This window comes from Pelecanus crispus, chromosome 1 (assembly GCF_030463565.1).
Source record: "Pelecanus crispus isolate bPelCri1 chromosome 1, bPelCri1.pri, whole genome shotgun sequence".
In the NCBI taxonomy this organism is placed as follows: Eukaryota; Metazoa; Chordata; class Aves; order Pelecaniformes; family Pelecanidae; genus Pelecanus; species Pelecanus crispus.
In genome coordinates this window covers 86,287,215-86,306,961 of record NC_134643.1, presented here as the reverse complement: position 1 = coordinate 86,306,961, position 19,747 = coordinate 86,287,215, and the positions used below count along the sequence as shown (strand labels likewise).

Here is a 19,747-nt window from a genome sequence, read left to right as displayed (position 1 = left end):
TTGTTTGTTGTTGTTACTTCTGTTGCAGGTTAGGCGTAGACATTATTTTCCCACTTGGAGGTTGGAAGTTGCCTTCCATTGAAAAGGACTGACTTGTGCAGAGGGAGTAGGACTTGGTACAGTGGGGAACATGAAGATAGGAGCCTATGTACTCTAACAGAGTCTCATCTTCTCCACCATCTAGAAGTCCCATTGAAAGGAAACCTTGAAGGTTGCAAGACAAGTCCAAGATGTGCAGTTCGGTTGCTCCCAGGCTGTGGTTCTTAACAGACCGTCGCATCAGAGAAGACTACCCTCAGCAGGAGATCCTGAGAGCACTGAAGGCCAAGTGCTGTGAAGAGGAGCTAGATTTCCGGGCCTTGGTGATGGATGAAGTGGTGCTGACCATTGAGGATGGAAATCTTGGTGAGAATGAGCTAAGGCTGGGAATGTGCTGAAAGGGTACTTGGAAAAAGATTGTAATATGGAGCATCTCTTTAATAATGAATTCCATGTGTGCCAGACTACCGTACATCGTCTAAATCATGTAGATGTACATGATAACCATATTCTTTAGTATTTATTGTGATAATCAAATATAATTGTTGCCTTTGCTAATTTGCATTAGAACTATTTTGCCTTCCCTCTGTAGAACAGAGAGGAGGGTTGCTTTAGTTTGTTGATTCCAGGAAAAGGACTACGGGGCCTCTGAATTAAGAAGAAATTACTGAGTCATTTTTGCATAGGTACTTGAAGTTTATGGGTCACATTTAAGAGTTTCAGGGGGACTTTTTTCTTCCATTTATGTTCTGACTCCAAGATAGCAAACGCATTTGAAATAAACTGAAAGGAATTTTCAGTGGACAGTACAAATTGTCATGGAGCTAGAGGTAATAATGTGACCTAACTAAAGCATGATGCTGTATGGATGCGTAGTTACGTATATGCCAAAAAAACCCCAGAGCTGAAAAACAAAAATACGTACATCAGAATAATTTGAACTATTACTGCAACTTACAGTGTTAAACTAAATTGTAAGATTTCTGTTCTGTTTTCCTATTGGCTTTTTTTTTTCTGTGACAATTAAAAAGGAAAAGCAAGATGTTAATGTGTGTAAAAATGTTCAGTAAAATGATTCTGTAGATAGTAAGCTTATGTTATAGGAAGAATATTAATACCACCGATGTCAAGCTGTGTAACACTTACTATTATAATTTTTTTTTCAACTTTTTAATTTGGATTTCCTAAAGGAAGGAGGCTGCAGTGTTGTTTTGTATTTTACTTCTTCCATTTCTCTTCCCATTTATCAGTCAAAAAACATCACTGAGATCCAGGGAAGAATTACATTTCTGAAAGGTGTATTGGAATAATTCTGTGTGGGAAGAAAATACAAAAGTACCCTCAGCCTTGAAGAAGAGGCTGCCTTGTGGTCTTATACCTTGTTCCTTACTAGGGAATCTGTATAGGAGGGAAATCTTAAAACTGACTCTTGGGGAAGATCTTTGGTCAGAATTTGTACCGTATTGTAGCATGAATCAGTCAAGCATAAAACAAATGCATGGGAAAACAGAATTTTCGATTCTGGTATTACTAAACTTCTATTTATGTATTTTGTCTTTTATTGTGAGGTATCTATGATTTTTATCAGAGCCTTGAAATTCTGTAGCATGTCTTCAAATCAAGGCAACTTGTCAGAAAGTGTGAACATCTTACTGCTCTGAGCGTGCTGTCCTTTGGACAGTATGTTCTGTGTCTGTGAAGGCAGCCATCCTGGACTGTAGCTGTAGCCTCCAAGATGCATAACTGGTCCTTCAGCATTTCAGTATTGTTTTTATTTTTTGGTGATGTTTTCTTCTTTCCTGTCTTCTGCCTGTTTTTGGGGAATTAAATATGGCAAGCATGAATTTTGGGCCTTTCTGCTCTCTTCCGTTTAATGTCTCCTAATGCTGCATGTGTTGTAAGAAGAAAAGATAAAGTATGCAAGTTGGAAAACTAATACTGAGGAATGTGTAGTACAAGAATGAGAAAAATTAAGGAAATGACCAGAAAGAGAATGCAAAAAGGGAAATGATTTTCATACAAAGTGTTCATTCAAAACGATGTAAATAACTGACCTTTTGAAAAGCAGTGAGGTGAAAGTGCGGGAAGGTTGTGGATAGAAATGTCCTTATAAATAATCTGGTCTGGCTAATTGTGGTGGGTTTTTTTGGTTGGGGTTTTTTTTTTTTCTTTGGGGAGCGGGGCAGGCATGGGAGTTGTCTTATACCAGACAATTCTTTCTGTTGGAGTGACATGAAAAATCTTCAGTCTTCAATTTTCCAGTTTTCTTTTTCCTCATGCTTGCCCACATGTTTTGATACAGATTTCTGGTGGAGGACACAAGCAAAAATTTTGTGTTTCATTTTCCTTGTTGAAGTGCTCAGTTGGCCTAGGAAAAGGTGTCCTGGAAGAAGATCCAGGAGGTAATGCATTCTGTTATCTACTGTTGTGTGGAGGATCCAGGTTGAGTAAAATTCCATACAACACAGAGGAGTTGATGAAGAGAATGTATCTTCAGTGGATAATAACCTGCCTTTGCTTCCAGTTCTACTGTTATTTGTGTTGAAAGCTTAGCAAAATGGGGCTCAAACTCTGACGGTAAATACATGGTATTGGAGGAAGTAATAGTTAGACTTTCACATACTCACACTTGTGATTAGAGCTTTTTTCTGTCCTTTAAAACCCAGGCAATTTCTTAAGTAAATTGTTAGAAGAATGTTAACTTTACAAAGTCAAGTTGGAAATTACAGAATGTGATTTAAAACTTTGAAAATGTGGTATTTCTGTAGATGATACAATCAGTGATACCACTTTGTGGACTTGCTGACTGTCAGGAACATGGCTGAAGACTTCAGAGACCAAAAATTCAGCATAGGACATTAAAAAGCTTGAATTTACCTCACAGAGGTAAAGTAGAGTGGAAAAGACTTCTAAACTTAGGAAAATTGAGCGTAACAGTGGGATACATAGCAAAACTGAAAATTGGCTCTTCCACCAATTACGTGGTATATACCTTAACAGTAGAGCACATTGATGTAAGTATCACTGAAGCCCAGAGCCAAAGGCAAATGTGGAAAACTTCTGTGATGCTGAGGCTCTTAAAAATCTGTGTATGCCAGAGAATGATAAGATTTGCCATGTACCTGATGTGGACAAAGGGAGAGGGAGAGGTAGGGTTGTTTCAGTCAGTGGACACAGCAGTAGCGACTCCTTGGGGCATTACTGTGCTGTACTGCAGGGCTGGATGGGAAGTGTGGCTGGATTCCCAGGTGAGCCAACAGTTTAGCCCCAGCAGTCCCTACTGGTTCCTTTTCTTCCACAGCTGAAACTTGGAATGACCCAGCATCCCAAGCACCCCACACTGCCCCAGTATTACTGGCCACATGATGAACCTGCATGCAGCTCAAGATCCACGTTAGGTGCCTCAACACAGCATGACTCCAAAAATGATTGTAAATGCAAGTTAAGAGATGTAGAATTAAAGTTTTTCCTTAAGTTTAGAAGGAAACTCTTAAACTGATTTATGCTTAAACTGTTTTGGAAATAGTTTAAGTTCAACAAATAGTTTTTGAAAGTAAACATGGTTTATGCCTTATTTAGGTAAGTGCCTGCTTACCTGAGCCATGCATTCCTGTTTCCTTTGCATGCTGGCAGTATTACTCTGTAGATCCCCAAGGCAAAATCTGAGTTAAAATAAGTGGAAAAGTCCAGCTGCATAAAACAATGAATATTTTTCTGCTGCTTTGGTGGGCTGAACCTGCTGAAATGGTTACTGAATGAGATGTGCACAGGAATGTGTGTATGGAAAAAAGTGGAGGGTGATATTGCAGCTGTTCTGATTTAAACTGGCTGAAACTATGGCGTGGCTGTAGCCTAGGTTTCTTAAGAGCTAAACTGAAGCTAAACCCGTCTAGTATGATGTACTGTGGAATGGAGTAGCCGTGTTCCTCTTGTCTGTCCCTTTCCAGCCTTGCTCTTGCTGCTTGCCTTGTATAAGGACTTCATGTCTCTCTTGGCTTGCTTTCGTGTTGTAGCTAAGCTAATCTAATTCAACAACAGGTTGACCAAATTCTCTGCTCGTTTGCAGGGTCTGGCATTTGTGTGAGTTGAGTTGGCTAATCCAATGCAACACTAACTCCGCCCAAATAATTAACAGTTTGCTGTTGGAATAGCTTGCTGTATCAGCCCATTTTGTGGTCACACAATTGCTAGCTCTAGTACATGAAGGCAGGGGAGAATGGCGTTGCTCTTTTAGGGAATGGCTCATATTTATGTTGATTTAGTTGTAGCTTCAAGGCATACTTTAAAACAGAGGAATTTTCTTATGGTTGGGATGCTTGATAGTGTCGGCTTTAGGATTTTTTTGTGTGTGTGTTTCTTTGAAGCATCTGGTATTTACTGCTGTAAGGAAGGCACTGGATTACGAAATTAAATGGCTAGTTGCCTAATCTAGTTTGGCAATTCCTATATTCATTTGAAATAGATAGCAGGTAATTCAACAAAACTCTGCATGACATTTTCAGACACACATCTGAAGTCTTAACAGTGCATCCTGTTAAAATGTGTAATTTTAAACTGTTTGTCTTAAGTTTGCTAGCGCAGTGGTGTAACAGACTTGGGGAATTTGAAACTAGGCAAATTAAAGCTTGTGAGCAGGAGTATGCGGGGTGGGATGGGGGTGGAGGAAGCCTGTAGCAAATAAGCATGCTATGAGACATAGTGGACAAGAGACAAAAGATAAATCATTGGTTGTCTCCTCTTTCTGAATAGACCACTCTTTTTCTTTTTTTTTTTTCTCCCTTCTCAGCAGTGTCTAGGACTTAGCAGTAACCTTCCCCACAGACTACACACCTTACCTGTACAGAAACAGAGTTCAAGAGCTGTTTGTTGGTGAAGAACGTGCTAGGGAAATTTGGATCTTTATTTTGTTAAAATTATATACAAGAATATCTTCATTAAAATTCTTTGCTACCAGAATAGCAGAAGTTGGAGATCACTGAGCCAGCAACTTACCAATTCCTTTATTGTAGGTTTTGGGAATCTCCATATTTTCTGATACTGTCCTGTGAAGGAAAAATAGTTTTAAGGAAAGTTGCTTTCAACTGTTAAAGATGCTGGAGTGGGTGGAATTGGAGTGTCCTAAAGCATAAAACAAAGTGCGAACTTTTCCTAAGACTTTCTTGGCTTTTCCTTTGGGAATGTAAAAGCAAGTGATCAGCCTAGGTGAGGAATAAAAAGGACGCAATAGTCATTTGTTCTTAAACAGTAATACTTTGTGCATGGTCAGCTGGCTTTTCTTAAGTCGGATGGATGACATGTGGGAACTGATCTCTTCATTTCTTCTGCAGAGGAAGTATTTAGAAGATAGATTCTTTTGGTAAAAGTTGCTGGTGTGCTGGTTTAGGCATTTGGGTTTCCTGTGTGGGCCTGAAATTTGCAATATTAGTCACTATTTTGTTTACATCTTTAATCTTGCAAAATACATTTTTTTTGTTTCGTGTCATCTGTCCTTCATTTCTAATTTGGTCTGAACTAGTAACAAATAGTTGTGATCTTTGATTTTTTTTTTTTTTTTTTTTCCTTTTCCTCACACATGAGTTAGATAGCATTGGAAATAAACGTGGAGGAATCAGGATAGTTGAACGATTGCTGTATAGAAAGCTGGGGAAAAAAGGGTAAGGGTTGGATAACAAATTCCTGTGTTTTCAGTGTAATGGTAAGAAAAGCATTCTATTGGCTAGATCTATAAGAGGGCTTTTACATCTGTGAAACAGTTGCTGTGTCAACATACCAAAACTCTTAATATTTTTGAATCATTGTTAAGTCACCTAAAGACTGTCTTCTGTCACACAGTAGGGGAACATGATCACCTCCTCTTCCTGCTGACTGTTTCAGCAGTCCCCTGGCACTTGTTAGTCCAGCGGTGCACCTTACTGTAAGAGCTTTTCCTGCGGTGTGCAGCAATGGCTCTGGGAGTGATGGAGCAGAGGCAAGTGGCCTTGGCAAGGTGCCTTGTTGAGCACTGCAGAGTTGGCCTGTTTCCTGCTACGAACAGCAGCCAGAGCAGCCATTGCTTCCTCTGCAGAGTTGGGAAATTGGTTTGTAACTCAGTAGTGAGAGATGGAGAAGAATCCTTCGTGTGCAAGGGACTGGAAGGTAGTCAGACATGAAGTGAATTTCGTGGTGTTGAAAGTGCTGGGCTCAGAACTACTTGAAGCTGTTTCTGATGTTTTTTCACTGTGGAAGCCAATCACTTGGCCAGTCTGACTGATGTTAAATCTTATTGAGCCATAAGCATTACTAGGAGGCTATTATGGACTGTATAGAGGGGATTCTGGAATGATAGCTGTGTTTAGAGGTGGGTGACTATGTGACCACCCCAACATTAGATACCTCAGACAAACACATCTGTAGTAGAAGAAACAGTGATTCAAACATTTGCTTTATTATCATAGAAACATTTTAATAACAGTGCATTTCAACAGCTGCCACATGTTTTAGGAAGAATTGTTTTCTTTTAGAACTGTGACATCAAACATAACTTTCTTACAGTGCATATGGGAAGAAAGGATTTGTACTGTGACCCTGGGTACCATGCAGTTTTATTCCTTATTGTCAGGGATTTCTATTCTTACATGAATGATTGCCTGTTATCTCAAGCTGATGCTAAATAACGAAGGCTAACAATGAATTTGATCTCAAAATTGTCCTGTTTCTTCCGTAAATGTCAGTATGTCATCAGTGGTAGATATATGCTCAGTCCAAAGCTACCTTTGCAAGGTGGAGAGGTGGGAATGTTTCTGCATGAAATACTTCATTGTGGTCCTATCAGAGGACTGTCTTAAGGACTGAAGTTTTCCATTTGCATGTGTTCTATAACAGTGAGCCAGGAAAATCAGACTTGTAGGGCACATCATCTTGAACATACGTGCATGTCATCATATCTGAAAATGCCAGAAAGTGTTTCCAGATTTTTAATTGTTGTAAGCATTCTCAGGAATGGCCATCTGGAGGAAAAACAATGTAAAAAAGACAAAAGTGAGATGAAAGAGGTATTTCCATACATCACAGTCAAGAAATGAAAATTAGCCTAACGTTTCACAAGAAAGACAGTCTTTAACTGGCTGGAGGTTTCTGTGTCACTTTTCTAACAATCCCTGTTCCAGTGCCACATTGCCTAAGCGAGTTGTGCTGGCACAATTGTCTGAGCTATTGCATTGTGAACCAGGTCTGCATACTGGTGTAGTTTTAAACCAAATCCCTCTTCTTGGTGGAGGATGTTTTTTAGTGCTGCATCAGTCGTCCAAGGCAGGTAAGAACATGACTGCACAAACAGTTAAGTGCTGCAGCACTGAAATCAGGAGGGCACAGTGTGTGTATTGGGGTGTGAGAGATTAGGAGATGCCACAAGTATTGATGTGAAAAACTTATGAAACTGATGACTATGCTTGCTTTACTAGACCTGTGGTCAGAGAAGTTCTCTATTACCTGTTCTTTAAGCAATGACAGTAGCTTTGGTTTTCTCCACCTTTTCTCCAAGTCCAGTTGTTACCCATTCGTGAATGATGGGCAGTTGATTGAGCCTCAGTGACTGTTGGTATGAGAGAGACTGGTACTGCTGAACTTTGTTCAGCATTGAGATGTGTCTTCCAGTGTGCAGACCTGTGTTTTAACTGATACGGACCTCTAGGAGTGCCAGTAGCTGTGGACAAGTCCCTTTATTTTCTTATTCTTATAAACTCTATCTATAAAATGTGGTGAAATACTGGTTTCAAGAATTACACTTCCCTTTTACATCTGCTGCATGAAAAGATTGGAATGAAAAGGAGAACCAAAAAAAAAAAGTGTCACTAATGAAACTATCACTCATTTTTTATTTCCTTGTATTGTTAATAATTAACATTTACAGTGTCACAAAAATCTGTGATGGTGTCCTTTTAATGATTGTTCTTTGAATGGAAGAGCTTACGTGATTTCTCTATCTGTTTAAAGGTCCAGTCCATTTTAGGATTAAAGGTGTGATACGGAGTTTTAAGATGCCTTTGCAATTGTCAAAAGTTTAAGCAAGCTTTGGTAAGCAGAATGTGTTATATGTGCTCTGACAACATGAGCAGAATACCTGAGAACAAAGGTATTCTGCTCATGTTGTCAGAGAAACCCTGCTAGAATTCCACTAATGAACTGCTTAACTGCTTTAACCAATAGAAGGCTTTTCCTATCAAACAGAAAGGCTTTCTTGCTCTGTACTTCCATATAGTGCAAGTATTGAACTGGGAGCTGTCTTGCTGTGCTTGTTACACATCTTGACACATCTATGAGTAAAACATGGATTTTTTCTTTTTTTTTTACTTATTTTATTCCCCCCCCCCCCCCCCCCCCAAGGGCATGCTTTTTTTTTTTTTTCCCCTTTTCCTCCTTTCAGTGAAATTGTACCAGTGAAGAATTTGACTTCCAGACCCTAGGAATATATTTTCATGAAAGAGGGGAGAGGAATGTGCTCTTTTCTAAGCTAAAGTAAAAAAGTAATCCAATGGAATACTTGCACTCTGTGCTTAACATGAGGAAAGTTCTCTCTGTTTCAGACACGTGATGTTGCATGATATAGGTAGCAGTATTGGAGAGTTGAACATGCCCAGTACTAGCTGTCCTGGTTTCAGCTGGGATAGAGTTAATTTTCTTCCTAGTAGCTGGCATAGTGCTGTGTTTTGGATTTAGTATGAGAAGAAGGTTGATAACACACTGAAGTTTTAGTTGTTGCTAAGTACTGCTTATGCTGGTCAAGGACTTTTCAGCTTCCCATGCTCTGCCAGGTGCACAAGAAACTGGGAGGGGGCACAGCCAGAATAGTTGATCCAAACTGACCAAAGGGCTATTCCATACCATATGACGTCATGCTCAGTACATAAACTGGGGGGAGCTGGCCAGGGAGCAGCGATCGCTGCTCAGGGACTGGCTGGGCATTGGTCAGTGGGTGGTGAGCAATTGCATTGTGCATCACTTGCTTTGTATATTATTGTTACTATTATTATTATATTGTTATTATTATCATTACTTTTTTACTTTATTTCAATTATTAAACTGTTCTTATCTCAACCCAGGAGTTTTCTCACTCTTGCTCCTCCGATTCTCTCCCCCATCCCACTGGGGCAGGGGGAGTGAGCGAGCGGCTGCATGGTGCTTGGTTGCTGGCTGTGGCTAAACCACGATACTAGCATAGTGGAAGAACAGATACTGGAAGAGACAGACTAATGATTTGATTCATTTTGGCAAGGGTTGAAGTAAAAAGACTAAATATGCCAGTGTTCTAGATTTTTTAGTTGAGAAGGGGGGTGGGCTGCAGTGACACACTACATAGAGTAGATAATTTTGTTTACAGTAATAGTTGTAATGGAACATCGCTGAGATAATATGCTCAAAATCCATGCTACCAAATCCTGTTTCTTGGCAGTTTCTGTCTAAAGAAGAATTAGATCTGGTATGGAGACATAACAGTCAGAAGATTAATAAATATATCCCTTGAGTTCTAAGAACTTAATTTGAAAGTGTCCTGTAGGTGTCTAGCCTGTTGTCTTGTTGTGTTGGTAGAATGCTGTGGAACTTCAGGGAGACGGGGTTCCTTTTAGTTAAACTTTTTGCAAGGACAGAAGAGCAAGTTGTTTTTAAAAAGTTATGTAAGTGTTCCCTTTGGTTGTTCAGAATATAAAACTATGTATTGTTTGAGAAGTAGTTTAGGAATAGAAATAAGTAAGTAGCATAGGAATAGAAATAAGTAAGTAGCATAGACGGAGCTGTTGGATCACAATACAAATGTGATTCTCATTACAGGTCTCTCTGATATGCTCACCATCACAACGCTGGGCGTCCCCAGTCACTGGGAAGGCATAAGGGGGGTTAAGCCAGCTCAAGGCCACTGCTCTCTTGAAATCTCTTTCGGATAGTCATTCAGTTTTTATACTCTGGGTTGAGCTGAGCCCTGTATGTGCTCCCCCATGCTGGTCTAGTTGTCTCAGGAAGACATTCATGCTCTTGCTGCTCTCCTAGACAAACATACACACAACCAGCTGATACACGCAACTGAGAGTCAGCCAACCCTTTATCTTAAAAGCCACCTTCCGGTCCCCTTTGTCATAGTATAAGGTCAGCTGTTTTTGCCATAGGTGTGGTCAGTCACTTTCCGCATTCTTCCCAGGGCTTTACAAGCACATCACCCTTGCCCATCTCCACTGAGCCTTCTCAGGAGTTTATTGATCCATCACATGGAGAGAAGAGCTGGCAGCATATAGAATCTGGAGTTTGAGGCATTTGCCTGAGTGTAAGAGACTTCTCTTACAGCTTCTGTCTTAGGTGGAGGAAGTAGTGAAATACAAGTGTATTTCTTCCCAGGTTCATGCCCTGACCTTAGAGAAGTTAACATTTTTATCTTTGATCTGGTAGATATTTGCTTTATGTAACGTAAAACAGATTGATATGAGCAGAGCGAGACCAACTTAGGAAGACTCTGTAGCGTAATGACTGCATCAATATTTGGATTCCATATCCAAGTAACTGTCCTTGAATGATGAGGTAAAAGAGTATCTTCACCACCACCAAATGCTTATTGTGAAAAGTGCCAAGATCCCTTTGTGAACCTAATGTGAAAAGTCAAGCTGCTGCTTTCAAGTTTCTTTTTATGCTCCAAATAGTACTGTGAAGGTCTTGAATTACTGAATTGATTCTCTTGTTTTTCCCCCACCCCCAATAAAAATTGCTGACTTCATTTTTCAATTAGCTTCTGAAGCTGCTTAGACCATCCAATTGAGAATCATCTGAGGATTTAATTTTTGGTAGAAACATTGCTTAAATAGATTAGAACGAATTAAATTTGGCACTCAAGGGAATCATGGCCTTTAGTGGCTTTGTTAGTCTGTTTTTGCTACATTGGGACCATTTGTTTAAACAGTATTTTAGGTAGTGATGGTACCATATATCATGATGGAACATAAATGTATATATAGTTTCGCTGCAGAAGAGTCTGACGTATCTGTAGTAGATAGTTTTTGGAGATACACAGGTTTTTTTCAGTTGTATAACTGTTTTACTCAGTAGTCCCCAAATAATAGTAATCTAAATTAATGAATTAGTTAAAATTTTAGGGCTTTTTCAAAACACAGATTAAATCTTCAGTAATGTTCTTGTAGTATGAGTGCAGTGGTTTGCCATGTTTACCAATGCAGAAACAATATATAGGAAAGTTAAAAAGATTTGTCTAAGACACCACAGTAAATAGAGAACTTGATTTATGCCTATGACTAGATAGCTAGCTGCTTGCTTCTGTGTAGTAAGATTGGTGTTTCTAACTTAATTTGCTCGTTTTATGCTTTGACATCTGAATGGGTGACATAACTGCTGAAATAGCTGATGTACTGACATTATGTTTACTTCCTGTGAAAGTCAGGATTTATTTAAAAGTATAATTTTAGACACTGAGGGTGGTAAATGGATGAGATGCAGTAATATGTAATGCCTTCTTCTGTGCTTCCGGTAAGAAGAGTATATTGCTTGCTTTCTCTCTTATGTCTGAAAAAAACCCCAAAACATGGTTGGCCAGGTGACAGTGATACAAAACTAGTACTTTGCTTAGTTTGGGCAAGGAAATTTTGGGGTTTAGTATTGATTCTGTTCTTAAGTGACACACTGTATCTGATAAAACATTGTATGAGGTATTTTTTGACATTGTGGATGGGTCTCATATCATGCATCTTAACATTACAATGGGCCAAAACTTTCCATTAGAAAACAGACTTTTATTGCTCACAATTTGTCCTTCCTTATTCATATACTCCTCCCCGGCCCTGAAGTCTTAAATGTCTTTTTGAGGGAGTCTTGGAAAGTTTCTGCAAAGTGCTTCAGTGGAAGGAGGGCACTTCAAGGAAAAAATAATGTTTTTCTATTTTTCCCTAAATTTCTAAGGATGTTTTTGGACGAACTAGGTTGGAACAGGAACTCAATTTGGCTGAAGTTGCTTTTGCTTGTTATACCTGTGAAAGTAGACAGAAATTTGTTGCAAATAATTACACTTTCAAAAAATAGTCTGTTAAGCATCTTAGAAACTTGTTTAAGCTTCACAGCTAAAACATTTGAAACTTACCCCTGTATTATGCAAACAAAGGAGTTCTGGTGTTGTGGTCTTGTCTGTTGTGAGATGGGCTTCAGTTTGGTCTGAGCGCACATTTAAAGGAGATTTTCTTTCGTGTTGGTTATACCTCCTCTCACTGATACAAAGGCCTGAATGCAATAAATCACTCCATTCAAATGTAGCTGGCACAAGAGTGAAGGTGGTTGGGATTGTGGGGACTGTGGTGTCAGTGGGGAAAGATCTGGTGTGAAGGCAGTGTGCTTTACAAACATGCTGGAACAAGAAAGGGGAACAGGAAGTGATTGCAGTGAAACTCTTGGTAGATAAGAAATTGCTTCCCTCAAGAAGGAAACCGGAGCTGGAAACCAGTGGGAACATGGGTTGTGTGTTAAAACTTTTTTGGGAAGAGATACAAGCTGAACTAGAAGCCTCAAGTGGAAAACAAGTTTGAACAGAAGGCAGGAAGCTGAGTGGTCAGAGTGGTAGTTCAGAATTGCAGGCAAAGCAGCTACTTGATAGTAGGAGAAATCTGTACTTTGGAAATTAACTGGAAAATTAAGGAGAATAGAATGAAGGTGGGATGGAGAGGAGATGGAAGCACAGGTGTTACATCTAGGGGGATGAATTCTATGGGGGGGTGAGTGGGGAGTGAGAAATTGCAGCAAAGCAAGCTGCATGCATTAGTAGCTCACTTCCAATGCCTGGAGTGGAATCAAACCTTCCAGAGCTTTTCTCTCCTGCAGAGAAACATTCCTCTGCCAGCTGGTTACACAAATATATGCTGACAGTGGAGCCCATTCACCTTAAGTCCCGGTCCACATAGAAGCTGCGGGCACTTAGCTGTCTGCTCAAGTGTCAAAGGTCTGCATGGTAGATGAAACTGTTCTAACCCTTATGCACTATTCCACCAGTGTCATGCATGTGTTAATTAGATGCCAAGTGATGAAGTTTGCTTTTGATTATCTGCAAATGTAAAGATAAAATACTGTTATGAGTAGCAACAGCAAATACTGAAAAAGTAGAAATTGGCAAAAACAAATTTGCATTTTTGACTCCTTTGTTGTGATTTGTTTTCAGATACGACATTTTAAATTACTTCATCACATGCTACTTTTTCATCAGCCTCCTTAAAGTACAGGATATTCTGCTTTGGAAATGTAACTTGTAGCACAGTGAAGGAGAAGACAATTTGTAGGATGCCTTCATTGTGGTTACAGGAATTTGTGACAATTGAAGCAGAACATTGCTGGAAGAAAAGTGTTAGTCTGGTGATTTAAACTGGACTGTTCAGAAATTGCCTTTAATTGCATGTTTTTGCATTTTCTGAGTGCCCAAACTTTGGATACCAGGATCAGCTTTGTGAACGTGCTGAATACTTGCATCTACAAATAAAATAAATCAGAGCAGCATCAGCAACTGAGAAATCATGGTCTTCCAAATGTGGCATGTAGAATTTCTTCCCTTCCCCATATGGGAAATCAGTAGAATACTCACTGGTTTCCAGTGGTGTTGACAAAATAAATTAAGATTGTGAAGCACTTAGATGTTACTGTGATAAGCACAATAAATAAAACTCAAGAAGAAATTAGCAATGGTGTGTTTCAACCAAGGATTTCAGTACAGGAACCCATGGACTACACACTGAACAATATAGAAGAAAGTACAGTGCTGAGTAACTGGTTGTTAAGTGAGTGCTGTACCTCCTGTGCACATTAGATAAATGCTGTGGGGAATAATAACATTTGTTCATGTAATCGAAGACAGTGTGTGGGTGGGGTAGCAGATCAGTGCTACAGATACGTCCTTAGTTGTGGCTTTTTCTAACCTTTATGTGCTTGACTTCGTGGCTTCAACAGTTTTATCTTAGTGTAGCTTTTTAATGTAATGTTGTATACACACATTCTTTGTAAATAATGTATGTGCAGTCACATAGGGACTGTGCTGGATGCATCAACACTGTTTACTAGCCAGGCTTTGAAAAATGTAGATGTAGGGAAAAACAGGAGTGATGCAATGATAACCAATTACTTGGGTAACCCAATACTCTGTCTTTGAATATATGTCCATGGATATATTTACATTCAAGATACATATGTATCCTGTCAGCGAGACTGAGGAATTATTTTACCTGTCTAAATACCTGGAGAGGTTGTGCTTGTGCCTTGTTCTCCCTCATACTTGTTTCATGAAGATGTAAACCAGCGCATCCCCATTGTTATATTACTTCTCAGCTGCTTTGGAAAATGGCTTATTCGATTCCTGGAATTTTTTTTGTTTGGGTTATTTTGAGAGCACTGCTTTCAGTGTTTATATTTCATATTTTATGAGGTGCCTTGCAGGCTGTTTTTCATGGTTAAGAACATCTTCATATATATATATATATAAAAGTAATATATTACTTTTGGATATCAACGTGAAGTGTTGGACCTTCTGTTCCTGGAGGAGAAACAGACCCACGGGGTGAGCGACATTCTTAATTCTGTGGCCAGGCAGGATGCTGTGCTTTGAGTTGACTTTTTGCTTAATATGAAGCAGGAAGGGAGCACTAGTCAACCTGACTGAGCCTGCTGTGGTAGAGGCAGTCAGTTGTTATGATCTTGAAATTAGTTTTTAGGAGTTCCAGGATTTCCTGCACCAACCACATGTATCTTTTAGGTTACTGTTCTAGAAAGCAGAGCCATCCAAATCTTACCTCTTCATGTTGTTGAGGGGTAGCTTTCATTCCTATATCATGCCTTTTCCTTCTCAGTGAAGAAGGTTTTTATTAAAAACAAAAGAGGCTGTATCAAGTTCTCCTGCTAGTGTTACTATGTGTCCCTGTTTCCCTGACTTGGATGATACTCGTGAATGTCCTGTAGTCTAAGATTAAAGGTTTAGCTCTCCTTTGCCTGGGTTGTAATCCATCTCTGTTTATTCCCAATGAGACAGAGTTTTGGTAGTTGTACCTTAAAAATTCTTCAAAGTTTTGGAGTAGCTCCTATTTGTTCCACAAAACTAGATTCAAAATCAACTCAGGACCTAAAGGGGACTACCCTTTGTGCCCCTGACAACCTTCTATATCCGTGTCTTTCTGTGAAGGACTATATTGTTGGATGACTGCTTCTGCCAGGAGGACAGAATGGTTGTGAGCAAGACGTGTTTTCAGTTGTTTATTTATAGCTTAACAATAAAAGCTTCATAACTTTTTTCCCCTCTTTGTGACTTTGCTTTCCAGACAGGGCTTGCCTTTACCATATACTGAATTTCTTCTTAAGTCTCCTTCCAGGTTTCTTTGTGGTCAGAGAATCAGGCTGTGGTTCACCCCCATCGGTCAAACCTACAGAGGCACTTTCAACTTGAAGAACTTTATTTTTTTAATGACTGTAAAAACTTGTCAGATGATCTTGATCGTGCAAACAAAAGAGAGGACATTTCCCAATGAACCCACACATCTAGTTTGAGCTGTGAGATAGTGCATTGTGGAGCATACATCCTACTGTTGCAGCCACATAAGAGGCCAGGCATACCACAGGAGAATGCCACAGAGAATCATAGAATAATTGAGGTTGGAAGGGACCTTTAAAAGTCATCTGGATCAGCCTTCTGCTCAAAGCAGCCAACTTGAAAGCTAGAGCTAGCTCTGAAGTTAGATTGCTTGGGGCATATCCATTCAGGTTTTGAATATCTCTAAGGATGAAGCCTCCACAACCTCTCAGGGCAGTCTGTCACAAAGTTTGACCACCCTCACAGAGGGGGGAAAAAAATCCAAACATATGGTCACAACTGTGTTTGCAAGTGGTATCTGTTGCTAGCCTCTTGACTAGCTCTGCGCACTCCAAAGCAAAGCTGCATGCATGTGATCCGTTCCTTTGTGTGGAGCACAAACTCTCCTCACTTTGACAGCTTGTCCTGAAACAGCCTTTATCCATTCACCACTGTTCTCCAGGCACATGAACTATCCAGCTGCCCATGAGGAGAGATTACGGGTTGGAGTCATGGTGTAAGTGCAGGTAGAAAGGTGGAGAGAAGTTACTTAATGACTGGAAGTTTTTGAGATGTGCGTGTTCATATCCCGCTTCCTTTTGTTTTTCTGTCAATCTTCCCAGGATCATTCTGGCCTAACACTGAAATGGTTCTTTGTGCACTCCTCCTTACATGCTTGGGACTAAAGGTGAGGCAGGATTCTGAAAGTGCATGCCCTTTGTGGATGCTTTGAGGTGAATAAGGTCTGTGGCTGCAGGCGAAAAGGATGCTGTACGTGTAAACTGCATGTCCTAATGCTTGTCATCGTCATGCTTCAACAAGGCTGGCAGCTGTGCCTTTATAGCAATTTTGCTGCAAATTTTTCTTACCTGGCAGAGTGGGAGCCACTGGAGAATGTTTTATCTGCATAGGACAGGAGAGCAAGAGTTGGAGAAAGAGAAATCGGTCTGACAGGCTTGTTTTTACAAAGTTGGAAGCTGGGCTAGCATAGTGACCATAGAGTTGTAAATGTAGTAAAGAAAAAAAAAAGCCACTATGGACAATTCTGCAGTCTCAAAATGACACTATCTTGACAATTTAAGCTGTTCAGATCATTGCTGTTTTTGCTATGATCCAGCCTCCTCTGTTGCTGTTGACACTTGGATTGATCAGATCCTACAGTGAGCTGGTTCAGCTTGCACAAATCGAATTCCACAAAAGAACAGAATAGTTTCCTGCTGGTGTAGGAAGCTTAGGGGCTCGCCAGCGGGTCTGATGAGCACTAGTACGAGTGATAGGGAGTGGGTGGTACTACATGCCGCTGCAGCATTGCATGGGGCTGGAGAGTAAAACTGTTGCAGCAGAGTGACTTAAATTGTCTTAGAAGCACAACCTTATGAGAATGTTTTGTCCAACGCAGGGATTTCTAAAGAGGTGGTAATTTCTTCCCCTTTCTTGCTTGGGTCTTCCAAGGTGCATAGGAAGTGGTTAAACCTTTTCCTGTAAGACTTTTTAACCTTTTTAAATTGTTACAGGCAGAGTTTAGGAGTGAATGTAAATGACAATTCTGTTACTGAGAAAGGATCAAGAGTGGCATCTGGTAATGATATTTCTATGATTGTGTTGCTGTAATGTGGAACTTGAAGTAAAATGTAATCTGCAAATATTTAAAGGAGATTCTTAGAGGAATCTATGGAGGAGTGAGATAAATGAACTAAGGAGACTTGTCATACCTGATGCTGGTAAAAAAGCTTCTGTTTCCCATCTCTGCCATTGATTTGTTTGTGATGAGATCAGTAGCCCCTCAGTGCTTTTTGTTTCTTCGTAAATTGGTCAAATGCTTATTTCAGAAAAGACAAGACAGAGAGAGTTTTAGAGCTTGTAGTGCAGAGTAAATGCATATAAAGATATTTATCAGTTTGTAGGGATTGGTAAATTTAGGACTACACTTACAATCTAGAGATGAGTAGTAAAATAGGTAATCTCTTAAATGTGTTGCCTTCAAAGGTCAAAACAAACTGACAGTGGGGGATGTCCCTTCTGCTTGCTTTAGTCTGCTGTCTGTGAGTAAAATACTACCACTGCATGATCTTTTTTTATTTGATTGGTCTGGCTGGAAGGACTGTATACCTGTGCAATTCTGAGGAGTATTTTCTTTTAAGAAAATAGTTATAGATTGTGTGGAGTGCTTAATTAGGGAACACACTAAGCAAATGTCTTAATTAGTTAACATCTTTTTGGCACTAGGTGGAAGCTTCTGCATCCAGAACAGGTGAGAAATAATACTGGGGTGTTATACTTGTATTTTCATTACAGTATGGGCATGGAGCACATGTGCAGCTACTGCATTGTAGTTTTAACCCTCTAAAGCTAGGAAGAGGGAACAAGCCCAGTGAGCAAGCTTACAGAGGTGTGGGACAAATGGAATTCTTCCTTGTCTAGCTTTGCTTTGCATATGGTTTTACATTAATGTCTGTCAAAACTAAGAAATTTTGGGTTATTCATTTGGTCTAGAACAATTTTTTATTTTGGAATTTTTTTTGGTGTAGGAAAACACTGTACTCATGAAGAGACCCAAAACTGTTGTATAGTGCGTATCTGAGTAAATCAAAGTTTTTTCTGACACCCCCCCCACACACACACCCCCCCCCACCCCACCCCCCCCACCCCCACCCCCCCAAACAGAATCCCGAATCTCACTGGAGATAGGAGTTGATGTTATGTCTGCAAGCTTTAGAGTCAGTTTTAAACCCAAATTTTCCTGAAATCTCACGGATAAATTCCTTCCTTTAAGAAGGACACATTTGTCTCCAAAATCCAATTCATAAATTTGATGCAATTTTGACTAGAAAGTCCTTAGACTGGAACGACAGGTCAAAACAGTAAGCTGAGGGGATTTTTCCGTTCCCCAGAATTCAGACTCAGTTAAATATGTTTAGGAACACTTGGAAAGGACAAGTAGTTGGATATTGTTTATTAAAAGTTTCTGACAGTGTAGAAGTGCTTCTAGATGTCTTTTCTGTTATGGGAGACAGATATGAAGGATACATGTCTTCATTACAAGTTGAAAACTCACATGGGATGCTTCTCTGTTCAGCAGTTTGCTTAAGTAATAGAAGGGCCAATTACTGAGGTGAAAGAAAGTATTGTTTGGTAGCAGAGAGAGATGAGGTGTGTAAGTTATGCATTTTAAAGGTATTTAGTAGATTTTTGGCATTGCAGGGAAGATTTTAGATTCATCTCAGATCAGGGGAGAACCCTGTGCCATTCTGGGTTGCTTGAATTCTTCCTCTGGATTTCTTTCTGCTTTTGGAAAGACCTTTCCAATTACTCATTTTTTTTTCAGGTGTGTCCTTAATTTTTTTCTTCACCTGCTATTTAAAATGAACAGAAATTGGACATTTGAAACATGGGAGAGACTGACTGACTGTTAAGAGTCAAGTGAGTTTGCAGTAAAATTAGTTTATGTATATTTAGGCTCTACTCTTGTTCTGTAATATTTAAGACTTGCATTTTAGGATGGGATTGTTTAATGCTTATGACATGCATTTGGGGGTGGGGGGATTCCAGAATGTGTTATTTCTAAGGCTCTCAGTGTTGGCAGGCTTATATAGATGATATAAAAGGACAGATATCTGCCACAAGTGGGTGTTCTGTCAGTTGAGGATGCTTTAGACTTTGCAAAGCATGCTTATTTGACTCCAGAATGTTCTGAGATCTCCTAGTGGGAATGATTGTACAAAAATCCTGATGAGATACAAGAGGTCTCACCTACAGCCATGTAGAAAGCAAAAGATCATGTCTGAATTATAAACAGATGTCTGGTTTTGCTTTTGAAGTGTGGTCTGTGCTGAGCAGTGGTTTTGGCAAGGCCTTATGATGAAACCTTTACCTAAACAGCTCCTGGCTTACAAAATGGGGTGCCCTTGTTTCCCTCTCGCACCCCTGTTCCCAGTTATGCCATCATTTTTTCTTTGTGCAGGCACTTCCACTCATCTTCAATCACAAGCTAATTAAGTTCCCTAAAAACCCCACCTGTTTCCACCTGTCAATTTTCTGACATTCCAGTTTGTTGAGGTGGCCTGTGGTGCAAGCATGTGGGTACCAAAGCTGGCTCTAAGTGCAAGCAGTAGGGAGATGGGTGTAGGAATATCTTCTTTTGATGACGGAGCA

At 39.8% G+C, this 19,747-nt stretch overlaps 1 protein-coding gene across 1 annotated transcript in view; it reads left to right on the top strand.

Moving 5' to 3' along the window:
- The first annotated feature begins 230 nt into the window (after positions 1-230).
- Positions 231-19,747, top strand: part of RIMKLB (ribosomal modification protein rimK like family member B) — a 39,282-nt gene continuing 19,765 nt past the window's right edge. Inside the window, exon 1 of the mRNA XM_075727652.1 lies at positions 231-405. Within this exon, the coding sequence (XP_075583767.1) occupies positions 231-405 (175 nt within the window). The remainder of the gene's footprint in view (positions 406-19,747) is intronic.